The sequence below is a fragment of the Drosophila arizonae genome, chromosome 4 (genome assembly GCF_054131065.1).
Source record: "Drosophila arizonae isolate 15081-1271.41 chromosome 4, UAZ_ARI_1.0, whole genome shotgun sequence".
NCBI classification, from domain to species: domain Eukaryota; kingdom Metazoa; phylum Arthropoda; class Insecta; order Diptera; family Drosophilidae; genus Drosophila; species Drosophila arizonae.
The window spans coordinates 9,781,142-9,794,391 of record NC_142924.1 but is presented as its reverse complement, the minus strand read 5'-3'; the positions used below and the strand labels follow the sequence as shown (position 1 = coordinate 9,794,391).

At 40.0% G+C, this 13,250-nt stretch overlaps 3 protein-coding genes across 8 annotated transcripts; 1 reads left to right on the top strand and 2 right to left on the bottom strand.

The window, feature by feature from the left end:
• Nucleotides 1-599: 599 nt before the first annotated feature.
• Nucleotides 600-1,468, top strand: Fadd (fas-associated death domain protein). The gene has a single exon (XM_018008157.2). It carries the CDS (start codon nucleotides 698-700, stop codon nucleotides 1,394-1,396), a length of 699 nt encoding a protein of 232 aa, XP_017863646.1. The 5' UTR covers nucleotides 600-697; the 3' UTR covers nucleotides 1,397-1,468.
• On the bottom strand, nucleotides 1,458-4,042 carry eIF4E1 (eukaryotic translation initiation factor 4E1). Of its 6 annotated transcripts, none has more exons than XM_089466631.1 (6): nucleotides 3,839-4,042; nucleotides 2,697-3,094; nucleotides 2,227-2,612; nucleotides 2,075-2,174; nucleotides 1,928-2,015; nucleotides 1,458-1,862 (listed from the first exon to the last, which is right to left on the bottom strand). In XM_089466631.1, exons 2-6 carry the CDS (start codon nucleotides 2,751-2,753, stop codon nucleotides 1,699-1,701), a joined length of 795 nt encoding a protein of 264 aa, XP_089322757.1. In that variant the 5' UTR covers nucleotides 2,754-3,094; nucleotides 3,839-4,042; the 3' UTR covers nucleotides 1,458-1,698. The 6 variants fall into 6 exon arrangements, with proteins under 6 accessions (XP_089322757.1, XP_089322758.1, XP_089322759.1 ...); XM_089466632.1 differs by having other exon boundaries at nucleotides 2,697-2,896; XM_089466633.1 differs by having other exon boundaries at nucleotides 2,697-2,896; nucleotides 3,875-4,042.
• A 786-nt stretch (nucleotides 4,043-4,828) lies between these two features.
• On the bottom strand, nucleotides 4,829-5,759 carry LOC108612660 (transmembrane protein 70 homolog, mitochondrial). Its single transcript, XM_018005612.2, has 2 exons — nucleotides 5,115-5,759; nucleotides 4,829-5,057 (listed from the first exon to the last, which is right to left on the bottom strand). Exons 1-2 carry the CDS (start codon nucleotides 5,622-5,624, stop codon nucleotides 4,851-4,853), a joined length of 717 nt encoding a protein of 238 aa, XP_017861101.1. The 5' UTR covers nucleotides 5,625-5,759; the 3' UTR covers nucleotides 4,829-4,850.
• Nucleotides 5,760-13,250: the final 7,491 nt, after the last annotated feature.

Genomic DNA, 13,250 nt, shown 5'->3' with positions numbered 1-13,250 from the left:
ATAGAAGACTATAATAGCCTGCCTGGAAAAACGTCGTCAAAATCGTGATGAGAATGTTAAGCGACTGCGTGATCCTGGCAGTGTCAACATACAAAAACAAGAACAGCAGTTCGACATTAATTCTCAGCGAGTTGTGCAGCCAGCAGCTGTTCCTCAGAATGATATGACTATCGCCAAGTGTGGCTATTCCAGGCAGCTGCTTTCCCAGCAATGCTTTTGACTCTTCGAATTGTAGAAGGAAAGACTTGCAACGCCGAGTAGAGAAGATAATGTCCTAGTAACAATTTTATGTGATTCAATTATTAGTATTATATAGCCAAGAGTTAATAATTGTTAAGCTATTTTGTTTCCCAAAAGATACCGCTTTACTGATAAAGGGGTTCTTTTCGTTTATTTATTCGCAAAAGAAACCCGATTCCTGATAACAAAGGGGTTCTTCTCGTTTATTTATTATTTGTATCAGTCTTATTATACTAGGTGCAATCTGGCATAACCCCAATTTAAGGAAATATCCGCAAATATAACAGATCCGTTAGCATTGCAGTGTGGGTGGAAAATTTCAATTAGAAACATCGATCATTTGGTTTGAAAACATTTTCAAATTTGGTCACTCTAACAATCGATACGTCGGAAATTTTTGTATTGCCATAAAAACAGGTGAATAATTGTGGAGTGTAGTAATCTTTTAAGTTCAAGCATGACTGCAGAAGTTCACTGGTGCTACGATGTGCTCAAGAAAATGGCCATCGAAAGCGTCAGCAACAGTGATTTGGAATATCTAAAGAACACGTTTGCCGTCGAAATCGGGTCCATAAGAAAACTGGATCGCATTAATACTATAGAAGACTTAATAGACTGCCTGGAACGGGGTGATCAAATAAGTGAGGAGAATGTTGAGCCACTACGTAATCTTGGTATGAACAATATGCAGTTGCAAGAGGCACTGGACAATTACCAGAGAGTTGAACGCAGAACAGCTGTAAACTGCTATCAGGAACAAAGACTGGCCGAAGAGCTGCAAAATCAGTTGCATATCAATTCACAGCGAGTCAGGCAGCCAGCAGCCGCACCTGCAACTCCAGCTCCACAGAACTATGTAACTGTGGCACAGTTTACAGATGCGAAGCGTGCTGCAGTTTTTAAACAAATTTCCGAGCAATTGGGTCGCTCGTGGCGCAATTTGGGTCGCAAGCTAAGTATAAGTGAAGGTGCCATGGACGAAATAGAGATGCGTTACCCGCAGGATCTCAAATCACGCATCCTGCGACTCCTCCAGATGTTCGAAGAGGACGAATGCAATGATCCCAGGCAGCTGCTATTGCAATTGTGCCGTGGACTTTCGGAATGTGGACGGAACGATTTGCGACGCCGAGTGGAGCAGATAATGTCTCACTAACAATATTTTAAGCGACTCCATTATATCATTATTTTTTTATCCAATTCCAAAGAATGTATAATCCGTTTTTAACCGTAGTTTTCTTTATTTTTCGCAAATTTCATGACTAAAAGAGCGGCGCGTGTAATAAAACGCTCCACTTTTTGATAACAAGAGGGTATATCTCTCGCTTATTTTCTTTTTTTTTTTTTGGGATCAGTTTGTTTGCGTTGCTATAAACTGGATTAGCTATAACCGGTAATAAAGCCAACGCAAAAAACTTAAAAAACTGTTGCAAAATTTAGAGAGCCTAGCTCGAAATTTTACAAATTATAAATCGATTTGACACTCGATCCTTGCTTGACCATGGTGTCCTTATGCAGTTGGTATTGAAGCAAATTTTGGCGTCCCAGACGTAGAGCATCGCGTAGCTTGTGTCCAATCTCCAGAGCGGCTTCCTCGTTGTTGCCATTGGCAGTCCATATAGCTAAAAGGTACCAGAGACATGTATAGAGATATTTATCAATTTTTTCCAATTAGAGATTTCCTTACATATTTTATTGCTCTTGGCGCGAATATTGACAACGGCGCCACAGATTTGATCGGAATGATCGAATGCCTCGCCAATCAAACAAAGCAGCTGAAAGGAAATAGATCATGAGAATTCAACGATGATCCGTTTTCTTTGTCTTTTCTTACCACATCGAGCCACAAGTTGTCCAAATCGTTCTTGGAGCTTTTGTTCAATGTGATCACCCAGCGACCACCTTGCTTATTGGCAGCGTCCTCCCACATGGGGCTAACAAGACAAGGGTTTAGGATTGCTTTAAATACGATTTTAACATGCTTACCGAATGCCCTTCTTGAATAGAGAGTAATCGCTGCCCAATTTGATCTCAGATGGCGGCTTAATATGATTGTATAGACTCCAGAAGTCTTCGACTGTATCGAAGCTGGTAATTTCGTTCAGCATATCCTCCCAGGATTTGGTGCGATCGTTCTCCAAATACCAGAGGGTCCATGTGTTCTGCAGCGGGTGTTTAAACAAATGCTCGGTACGCACAGCTCCATCATCGGACTGTGGATCGGCGACATCCTTGGCCTCCTCCTTCTTGGAAGCCACTTCGGTAGCAGGAGCAGCAGCAGCAGTACCAGTTGGAGTTGGATCTGGACGACCAGGTGCTACTGTGTTAGCATTAGCATTGGGCTGTTCAGTGCCGGCAGACACAGTGCTGCTCTGATAGGATAAAAAGAAAACCAGTGTTAAAATCAGAACGAATTGAAGGCGAATTCATTGGCTAAATCAGTTTTTGATGTTTACTTTGAACATGGATTTGGGGTTGGCAAAATTCTTCATTCTGTGAAAGTCGCTCTGCATGTTGAGGCCGCCAAACGAGTTGAAGAGACTTTTGCTGCTGACGGGCTGATGGGAGGGAGCGTGAGCGCGAGCTTTTACGAGTGGGAGCGACGAGACGATCAGACGCTGATTCACTTGACGCGTTCACTAGTCGTTGCTGTGTACTGTATATACATATACATATATATAAATATGTATATATAGGTGTGTGCGTTTTGAGTGTATGTAGATGTGTGTTGGTGAGCGTGCGTGAAGCTTTTCTTTTGTAAGTTTCTCTATGTATGTATGTAAATAACGGGCCGGGTGGAATTATTGCTTATTGCAGTATTCTTAATTTTCACTCTTCTGCCAGTTCAACCAAGCTAAGAGACGCTTACAAAACGGATTTTTATTAGATTCTGGAGATTTGGTGGATGTCATTGACATTACACTGTCACTTTGCACTTATGTTTGTCTTTTATTTCATTTATTTTTCTTTATGCAGAAAATTAACTTGTTCAGCTCGTTGTTGTGTGTGCAATTCGCGGCCGCTTTTTACTTTCGATTTGTGCACAAATTACTATGTATGTTGTATTTATTTATGTATATATACACATATATACATATATAAATAAATATAATTTACATATACGTATATATATATGTATATATATGTCCTTTATTTGTTAAAAATAATACACGAAATATCTTTTTTCGGTACTGGAATGGAAGTACAAATTCCGAAATGAATGTGTTGCTTGCACGCTAAAATTTACGACTACACAACACACACAGATGTCTGAATACACACAGTTTGCCTGGATCTTTTGTTTTTCTCACTGGCTACTTTTGATCTTTATGGCAAATGAGAAACAAAAGAAAAAAATCGGAAATATATGTTTAATTTAGATATAATATGAATATGCAGGTTCCGATAAGTGTGGCAGCGAATTACTTAAAGCCAACGGGCTGAACTGAACTGTTCATATGACAGCTGCAATAAAAGTCTAAAGCAAAGCGTCGAAGTCGCCATGGCAAAAAATTTAACTGTTGTTTCTCTTGCTGGCTGCTGACTCTTTGTTGTTCATTGCAGTAATTTAGTTTTCTGTTTCTCCTGCTTCACCTACTTTTTATGCTGCACACATATGCACTTGTACACACACCTATGTTTGTACGTACATACATATATGTATGTATATGTATATAAAAAGGCGAGCTAGGCGTGTGTGCGCGCGAGTAATAATCTCAACGAATTCCAGCGACCGAGCGATACCACAGAAGAATGACAGCCTCAGAGGTAAACTCGCGGCGTGTTTTTAAAGAGCAAACGAAAGACACAGCACAGAACTCACGGCACAGCATATGCAAATAGAGAGAGCAACTTCGTAACGTAGCACGAGAAATCTTACGTAGACAACAGCGTGCAGATAATAATTTACTTTACTGCATTACGTTAATGGCAAACAATAGAAATGTGGACGTGTATGTAATAAATGGAAAAATGTAAATCGAAAATCCAGCGATGACTTGCCACGCCAGCTGCACTCGTATACTGTGTGTGTGTTTATTTCCCTTACTGCACGCTCCCCTCTTGTGCAACAGCCCTGTTTATCGACGACCCTGCCACGGCTGAAACCATGCGGCACACATTTATCATATTTTACTTACCTTTTCGTTCTCTGACACTACCATGATGTCAATGAGAATTTTATTAAGAAATTACTGTATACGCACTCGATTTGCGTACTAAGATACCCGGCAATTATCAGTTAAACGTTAAATAATTGCGTCTGGCTAACTTTGTAAGTTCAATACAGCGTGACCGAATACAAAGCGATCTGAGAATATGTTTAGTATTTTATTTTATACATTTTAATGTAATTTACTGTTACGGCTGATGGTCACACTGACATCGTACAAGACATATATAGTGTCACTGTTGTTGTTTAACAGTCTGTTAATTTTCTTTCACATTTTCTATCGGCAATAGTTCGGATATTGCGAGCAATTACTTATTTCAAAGGCGGTTAATTTAAATATATGTTATATCTCATATTTACAATAAACTGTGAGTAAATAGCATTGATTCTATAAGTTCAGTACGAAATAAACAGAGATTTATCAATCTATGCAATACATTTATTTTTCTTTCTTTTGAATTTGCTCCGATTCGTGCTTTAAATTTAATTTAAAGTCTATGGGCTTATCGTAGCCCATAATTCGAACATAATGTTCGGGATCATCAAAGAGCGCTGGGTCAACGAAGAGCGGGCGGTTCTTTACCAAAAATGAGGTAAACATGCCCGGAACCTCAGGGACAGTCACATCGCTTGCTCGAAACTTCGTCTAAAAATTCAAAATTGAATGGGTAGAATTATAGAACAAATGAAGTCTTTCACTCACCTTGATCTTCAACAGTATTAAGGATATTGTGGTAGCTATATATTCATCAGTAGCTTGATTATAGTGTAGCTCCGTCACATATTTCTTGGTTACCAAATGTAGCAGAATTGGCGTCACAAAGGTAAAAAACCCACCCACTGAGCAGAGGAAGACCGCCATGCCCGTACCACCGATCTTCATCCCCTGCTCCATGAGGATGGGCTGAGCAGCCAAACCGGCCAGGCTGGTGCTGAGCGAGAACAGCTTCACCAGCCTCATGCGTGGAGCTAATGTTCCGTAATATATGCGTTTTAGATCCTTATCATCAGTGTCCTTATCAGCCACTGGCGTTGCCAGCCATCTGGCTTGCTGCTGCTTTGGTTGCTTCCGTTGCTGCTGTAATTGTTGTTGTTGGTGCTGCAATTGTGTTCTTGACCAGGCCGAAAATCCGCAACTTGACTGCACTTGAGCTGCACGACTTATATGCCTCATGGTCAGCGCAAAGTTCTTGCCACAGCGTATTGTCAACATTTTATTTACTAGTTTTGGTCAAGATTAGCTAGTTTTTTATATTTCTTCCTATTGGTTGATTGCAGAAGCTCCTATTATTTAATAACAACACATTACGGAAACAGCTGTGCTGTTAACACATGTTGCAGACTGTTAAATTGAGCGAACGCGTGTTGAACGCCGTGAAGGTGGTAGCGCTTATGTGGTGGAGTCAAAGCGCGCGGCATTCGAAACTAGAATATTAATTTCATGCACATTTATATATATGTAGATAGTAAAAAAGATTGGGTTCCTTGATTATGTGATGGTCTATTTATATTTGGAACTAGTACGCAGCAACAACAAAAGCTTAAAGAAGGCTATGCCAAGAATGGCAAAGTAAAACATGCATAGTCAAATAATACTTGGAAGTTGCACTGTTTGTTATACATATATGTACATACATACATATTTAGCACATATATGTACATGTGTACATACATATGTATTTGCCTGTTTGCATGTGAATTCATAATCTGCTTAAATCGAGTATGAAATCTATTTATGTGTGTGTGTTGGTTTTGTTATTGCTTTTGTTGTTGGACTTGATTAACAATCAATTTTGTAATGTGCATGTTTGTGGAAAGCAATGCGAACACACAAAATGCGCTTGTAAATGCACATTAATGCCGAAACGAACAGATGGGTAGGCGTGGCACATACATAAATACATGTATATGTACATATGTATGTGCTACAGTAAGGACTCGTATAAGCGAATATACATAATGAGAATAAGAACATCGAATATAAATGTAACATAAAAATATAATTATATCCTAAGAATTGAGAGCTTTAAGTTGTTCATTCAAAGAGGGTTTACTGTATATCTATGTACGTCTAGAGGCATACATACTTTTATATGTATATAATATATATACTAGATATGTACATATATATATTTCGTTGTTCGTCGCAACCGCATGTTTTAATTGATTTCGCATTTTAATTGTTAATATGCCAGAAATTTAATTTCTCTCCACTTTTATTATTGAATATTCTTTATGTGTGTTTTTGGTTCATTGCTTGCCACAATTTGTGGCCTTGTTGCATGTCCATAATTTGTTTTCTATGTCAAGTGTTCAAAACGAGTTACAATCTACGTCTGCCTTCCTACTGCCACGCCCATTTTTATTCCTACCATTTCACTCCCCTCTCGCTATCTCTGTCTAGGTCGCATTATAATGCACTCAGACGTAACTAATCAACAATTTTCAAAGTGACCAAAAATCACATTTGAGTTGAATTTGGATTTCAGCTTTCCGCCTCACTCTTCCTTTCCTCTGCATCGGTCAACTGCTCTTGTGACATGTGCATTCGCCTGCCACGCCCACCTGCCTGGCCGCCTGCTATGGCAATTCTTTTGTTATCTGTGCCTTTTGTTGTCATTTCATTATTGTTATTTCATGCATCATATGCACTGCGTCCCCGTCACCCACCCCACTCCCTCTCTTTTCGTTTCACTCTCTCGCTTAAAATTTCACATGCAGACGAGCCAAAATAATTCATAGCCAAAAAGTAGCAATGATATATGAAGCTATAAAGCGGCGAGAGGGAGATGGAGAGAGTTTGCTGACTTAGGCAGCGCATATTGCACATTCCAATATACTGGAATATCAATTTTTATTTATTTATTTCATATTTCCCGTCAATATAAATATGGCTGCATATGTGCATCGAATTCTGTTTAATGTTATTTCTGATTCCATTTGCCTTTTGCTTAATGTAATTCCTTTCTTTAAAATATAAATGACGCACAATTATGAGTTCCTGTTGCGCTCAAAACTTAAAAGCGAACAACTCAACTCAGAATTAGCTCAACTCAATTGCTGCTGCAATCACTCATTTGTATCTCAGACATTCTGCAAAGGCTCGTTGCAACATGTTGTGTTCGCTGTTTGATGTTGCGGCTCGTTAAGGAGAACGGCGAACTCTTATACGCAACATGGCGAATCGCCTGTTGTGTGTATCCTGTTTGATGTAATACGGTATGTGGATTATGTTGCTCGTGTTGGAGCGCAACTTGAGTGCAGCTCAATTTTGATGTCTTCATTGGGGAAATTCGTTTGAGTGGAGAGCATTGAAAATATAATCCTGTTAAAGCTGTTGGAGTGAAAGGCTTTGTCAGCACTCAAAATTAAACTCAAACCTAATTTAGTATCTCAAACGTAAATTTAAACGTAATTACAATTATCTTTCTAATGAGGCTCGCTGCAAAAAATGTGGGTAGGGAGTCAAGGCAGCCAGTGAAATTCACACGATTCCTGAGACGCGTTTTTGTAATTGTTGCATATTTGCATGCAGTTGCCTAGACCCTCGCAGCTAGACGTGCAATAAATCATTTAAAATTCACTTTAACACGCGCAAAACACCCAGCCACATCCTGACCAAGCAGACAGAACTAGACAAGGTAAACGAGAGAATGGAAGAGTGAGAGAGCTGGTGGAAGTAGATGTGGAGAGGAGATGCAGGATCAACGACGCATGCAGTTTTCATAGCGCGTTCCAAAAGCCACGAGGGCGGCGGCAGGGTAGCTGTTTGGGGAAATGCTAAACTAAATGCTGGAATAATTACAGACTTAAACTATGCGCATATTCAAAAAGAAGCCAAAAGAATGCGATGAGCATTCGAGCCAATGTCCAGGATATGCACATCGGGCCATAGAAAGACTACAAATTTGGAGAATTCGCTCGTACAGGTGGCAGGCGGAAACTGCAAACATTGTTTGATATACATATACTCATATTTACAGTGAAGACTCTAAAAACAAATATCCTACACAGAACATGCTAAATTAATTATTCATATTCGTAGTAGAACTTTATACACATATGTATATCGATAGCAAAGAATCTTGAAGTGATCGGAAGTTTGGGACTTGATAGTTCACAATACCGTACTCCTTTATCTGGATAACATTAACATACATTTTATTTATTTCTTCTCTCTTTTCGTTAGCCAGCATTCACTGTACTCGGCATAAGTGTGCATATGGGTTTGCCTATGTGAATATGCTTTCTCATTGTCGAGCATTTGAGCTGTGTGTATTTTTTGTACCTTTCGTATTTTTGCAGCATAATTCACGTTCACGCTAACTCGACGCTATTATAATGTTTCGTTAAGTTATGTTTCGGTTTTGTTGTAGTCTACAAATTGGTAGTTCATTTTGCGCACATTTTCGCTTGGTTAGATTGTAAATTGGTTTATAATTTATACGCCCTTTCGAGTGTGCAACCAGCCAAGCAATAATTTTCAACATTTAATAAAGACAAATGTGTAGCAAATGGGTCAATTTCGGGAGCACATAGCTTTTGAATTACAGTTGCGCAGCAGCAGGGTATATGTATGTATTTATATAGTATATAAAAAATAGAATGTATTTAGTATTTAATTTAGATTGCAGCGTACTTGCTTAAGCTACTGCAATGTCAATCAGGGATCAGTCGATAGCTCGATAGAAAGTCCCTGAGTCCTGTCGATTAGTTTTCGCTAGTCAGGAGGAGGTAAGTCAGTGTCATTATGGAACTATGAAATGAATTCAGTGGAAAATTGAAAGGCGCATTAATTAATTTGATACACATTTAATGTTAGTTTCATCAAGCAGCAGCCATAATTCACTTTGCCCAGTTTTGCAACATTATGCTGCTTCTTATTTTGTCATTTTCTATTAGTAACTTGGTAGCTGTGGCAACGGACAACGGGCAGCGGGCAGAGCAGAAGTTGTACTAAAATAATTACTGACAAAGCCTTAAATATTAAATTACACACTTATTTATTTTTGCCAAAGGAGAGGAGGTGTAACGGGCGGCATATGGACCCGCAATAATGAGAAGCTGCAACTACTCGACACTTGTGTCTGTTCCTGCCGCACTTCCTGTCATCCTTCGCCTGCTGCTGCGATGTCCTTGTCCACGTCCTTTGGCTGGGCTATTCAAATACCTTTTCAGCCACTCTGCACTGCCATGGCCAGTGTCCCTGCCACTGCCACAGCCCCCACTACTGCCATTGCCACACTCTGGTGTTTACTTTGTGGTTATTTTGAGGCTACAAGTTGCAACTTTTACATTTGCAAGGCGAGGCGCAGGAGCTTGTCCTGTGGCGCTGGCTATGGATGTGGCTTTTTGCTGCGGCTGAGTCTGTTGACTGCCGGGAAATATGCTTAGATGCTTACCTTAATCTAATGCAAATGAAACGACTGCGGAGTGGGCGACTCTTTGCTCATCACCGATTTGGTGTCCTTTCATTAACATCGATTGCGATGCGTGCAGAAAAATAATTGAGGGAGAATCTTAAATTTCAATAATCTGACAACTGAGGCGAGACCATACGACTGGGCTTAGTAGTTGGGCAAGTGCCTACAAAGTTTTATGCCTGTCCAGCTGCATGTGCATCCATGTCCTTGTTTCTGCCCCAGCGCGTAGCGGACTTTGCCTGCAAGCTGTCTGCCAGCATTTAAATCAAAATTAAACCCACCGAAAATAAGCTACTGTTAGAGATACATATGAGGGAGGGAGTACATGTGGCAGACAAGACTGTACTGTAGTAGTGCTTCAGTTGCTGCAACAGTCAAGTGTCCAAAGTCAATGGCTGCCTGTTGTTTTGCTGTTGCTGGGCAAACGTTGCGTATACGTAACGTGCTGTTTGTTTGCTTGTCCTGCGATTTAGCAGACACTGCCTCTCTCTGAGTGTGTGTGCGTGTGGCGATTTAATAAAAATAGATGAGTAAACTGGCATTCGAGTCTGAGTGTGTGTGTGCGTGCCACACACAGACATGAACTTCATTGGCTTTGTGCCTTTGGCTCACTTCAAGCGTTACAAATTTAACTTTAAGCGTTTTGACGCTAAGTAGTTGATGGCTGCATCAGCAGCTAGAGCAGCAGAGCTCCAGCTCCAGCTGCTGCAACCATTGGCAACTGCTTTTGAGTGCACTCCCACATTATTTCTTTAGAATATATCAAAAGTTATAGTTAAAGAGTTGCATGTTTGGAGAGTGCAGACACACATATTCCCAACGATATATATATAAAACCAAATATATATGTATGTATATATTTATAACACCCGCCCGCCGTCGCAGCGCATTCGCTTCCGGCACTTTGACTGCCTTGACTGGTTGATTCTAGTCAGCACGCTTCAATGCCAGAGCACAGCATCCCTTCTCCGACTCCTGCTGACATACACGCATCCTTGAAGCGAAATTGAAGTGTTTGTGCGAAGCGCACAAGTGGCCAAAATGTGCATGAAAATAGCTTAGAGCAGCATGAAAATTGTGACAGCAGCAGCAGCAGGAGCAGCAGGAGCAGCAGCAGCGCGCTTTCCCCCAAAACTGATGTCGATGAGCTTCGCCAGCGCCAGCAACAGGACAAAGCGCCAACCACGCTTATGATCACAATGGCAATGCGAATGATAATGTTGAGATGAAAGGAGCAACGAGTATATGGAAATGCGGATGCGAATGATGTTACGCATACTCGTTTCACTTTAATATTGCATTACACTCACACTCCCAGCTTTGCTGCTTCTGCCGCATATTTGTTGAATTTCGTATTAAAAGCAAAAAAAAAAAAATTCTGTTTGCCAAGCGGCAACCGCCGGCAGAAGGACATGGCAAGCTCAACAACTTGTTAACAAGTTAAAGCATTTCAATTTATTTTCTAATTAGCTTAACACTTAAAGTGAAAAAAAAAAATATAAAAAATCAAATACAAACATATATATACATATGTATATATTTATTGAGTATATATTTATGTAATTATTTTTTCTTTATTGAGCTTTATTTCTCTTGAACATTTATATTTTTGTTATGTAATTTGATTGACTTTCTTTTGTTGCATAACACGGCGTATGCGTAACGATGGCAACAATTATTATGTATTCTGTGAAGCAGCCAAGCTATTTAGCCTTAACCTAAATGATTTTGAATAATGAATGCAGCTGCAGTTGGCCTCGCCCCTTCTACTCCGCCCTGACCTCACTGTCCTCGTCTCGCAGTTGTCCCTGGCAACCAGATGCCAATTAGCTGCTGCTTTGGCTTTAAATCTCAGCTACTTAGTTGTGAGGTTAAATCTTGGGCAAAGTGCTGCGCATGGCTTGACTTGGTGAAAATTCATAAACGAACTTTATTCATTAGTTGGCGACGCAAGTCCAACAAACATCAACAGCAACAGCAACAAAACTCGTAAGCGAAATAAGTTTCTGTGCAGCGAGTTGCTATGAAATTTAAGCAAGTTGTCATAAAAATGTTCACACCCAAATCGCATTACAAGAAACAGCCAAAAAACCCAGCCATTGCCACAATGCATCGAATAACCAATGCCACAGTAAAGTTCGCCACCGAAATCCACTGTGGTTACAACTTTTGCTCTTTAGGGGAAGGCTCCAGCTGCAGCTGTTGCTGTTGTTGTTGCTGCTGTATATTGCTGTTGTTATTATTGTAGTTGCTGTTGTTGTCCACAACTTTTTGGCTAGTACAATTGACACCTTCGCTATGTGGGTGAAGTGGTCTTTAACGTGGCCTTAATGCAGCCTACCTACATCTTAATTTGGCTAGCAGCTTGGCAGGCGCCTCTTGTTATTGCCAGATGCTCAAAAACTGAAAGCTGAAAACTCAAAACTGAAAACTGAAAACTTTGCACACAGCAATTGAAGCGGATGAGCGACATTGTTTTTGCTTACGACAAAAACTAAACGTGCCCAATGCGAAATTCCACTAAATGCGCACAAAAAAGCAAAAAACAATCAAATGAAAAACAATAAAATTAAAATGAAAGTCACTGGGAGCTAGGCAGGTGAAAGAGAGAGAAAGGACGACTTGCAGATACCCTCAATGTTAACATTGTACATATGAATACGGATTTAACACTTCGGTCGTATCCTAAGTGCCCATAGATAGCTTCTATATGCGAATTTATAGTATGGTTAGGTATGTATATATGTATGTAATATCAAAGAAAGTTGTATATTCCTAAAGCTATCAACAGATAGTTCATATTCATAATTTATGCATGACATCAACAAAACTAGCATGCAACCAATATACCCCACTACACATATACAATGGGTATAATGGATGGAAAACGATTTCTTTAAGTTGTGCAAGTTCTTTTAATTTTAATTAAACGGATGAGCAGCAATTAGCGAAATAAATTCAACAATTTTGCAAATGAGCCAGGACTGGGGACACGGTACTACGCGCCCAAGTGGGCGTGGCAATTGAATCTCTCGTAACTTTTGGCCGGAATGCGGGCCAAATAGCAAACAAACAAAATGGTGGAGCTGACAAAAAATATGTTTTTACTGCAGAATTTAGAAGTTCAGCAGCAACATTGACAACAACAACTGCAACAAGTACAACAACAACAACTAGTCCATGGGCTCCTTTTTAGGGCCACACTTCAATTTCAGAGAGAAGCTCTCGGTTTGCTCGCTTCTTCTCCTCATGCTCAAGCTCCATTTTCAGTTAATTTTTTTCTCGACTTATTCATTTTGGCTTTAATTGGGGCTCGCTTACTTGCATTTTCGTTGTCAGTTTTGGATTTGCTCCCCAAGAACTTAGCCAATGGCAAATGCATTCTATTCTCTCCCCTTTTAACTTCTTGCTGTAGT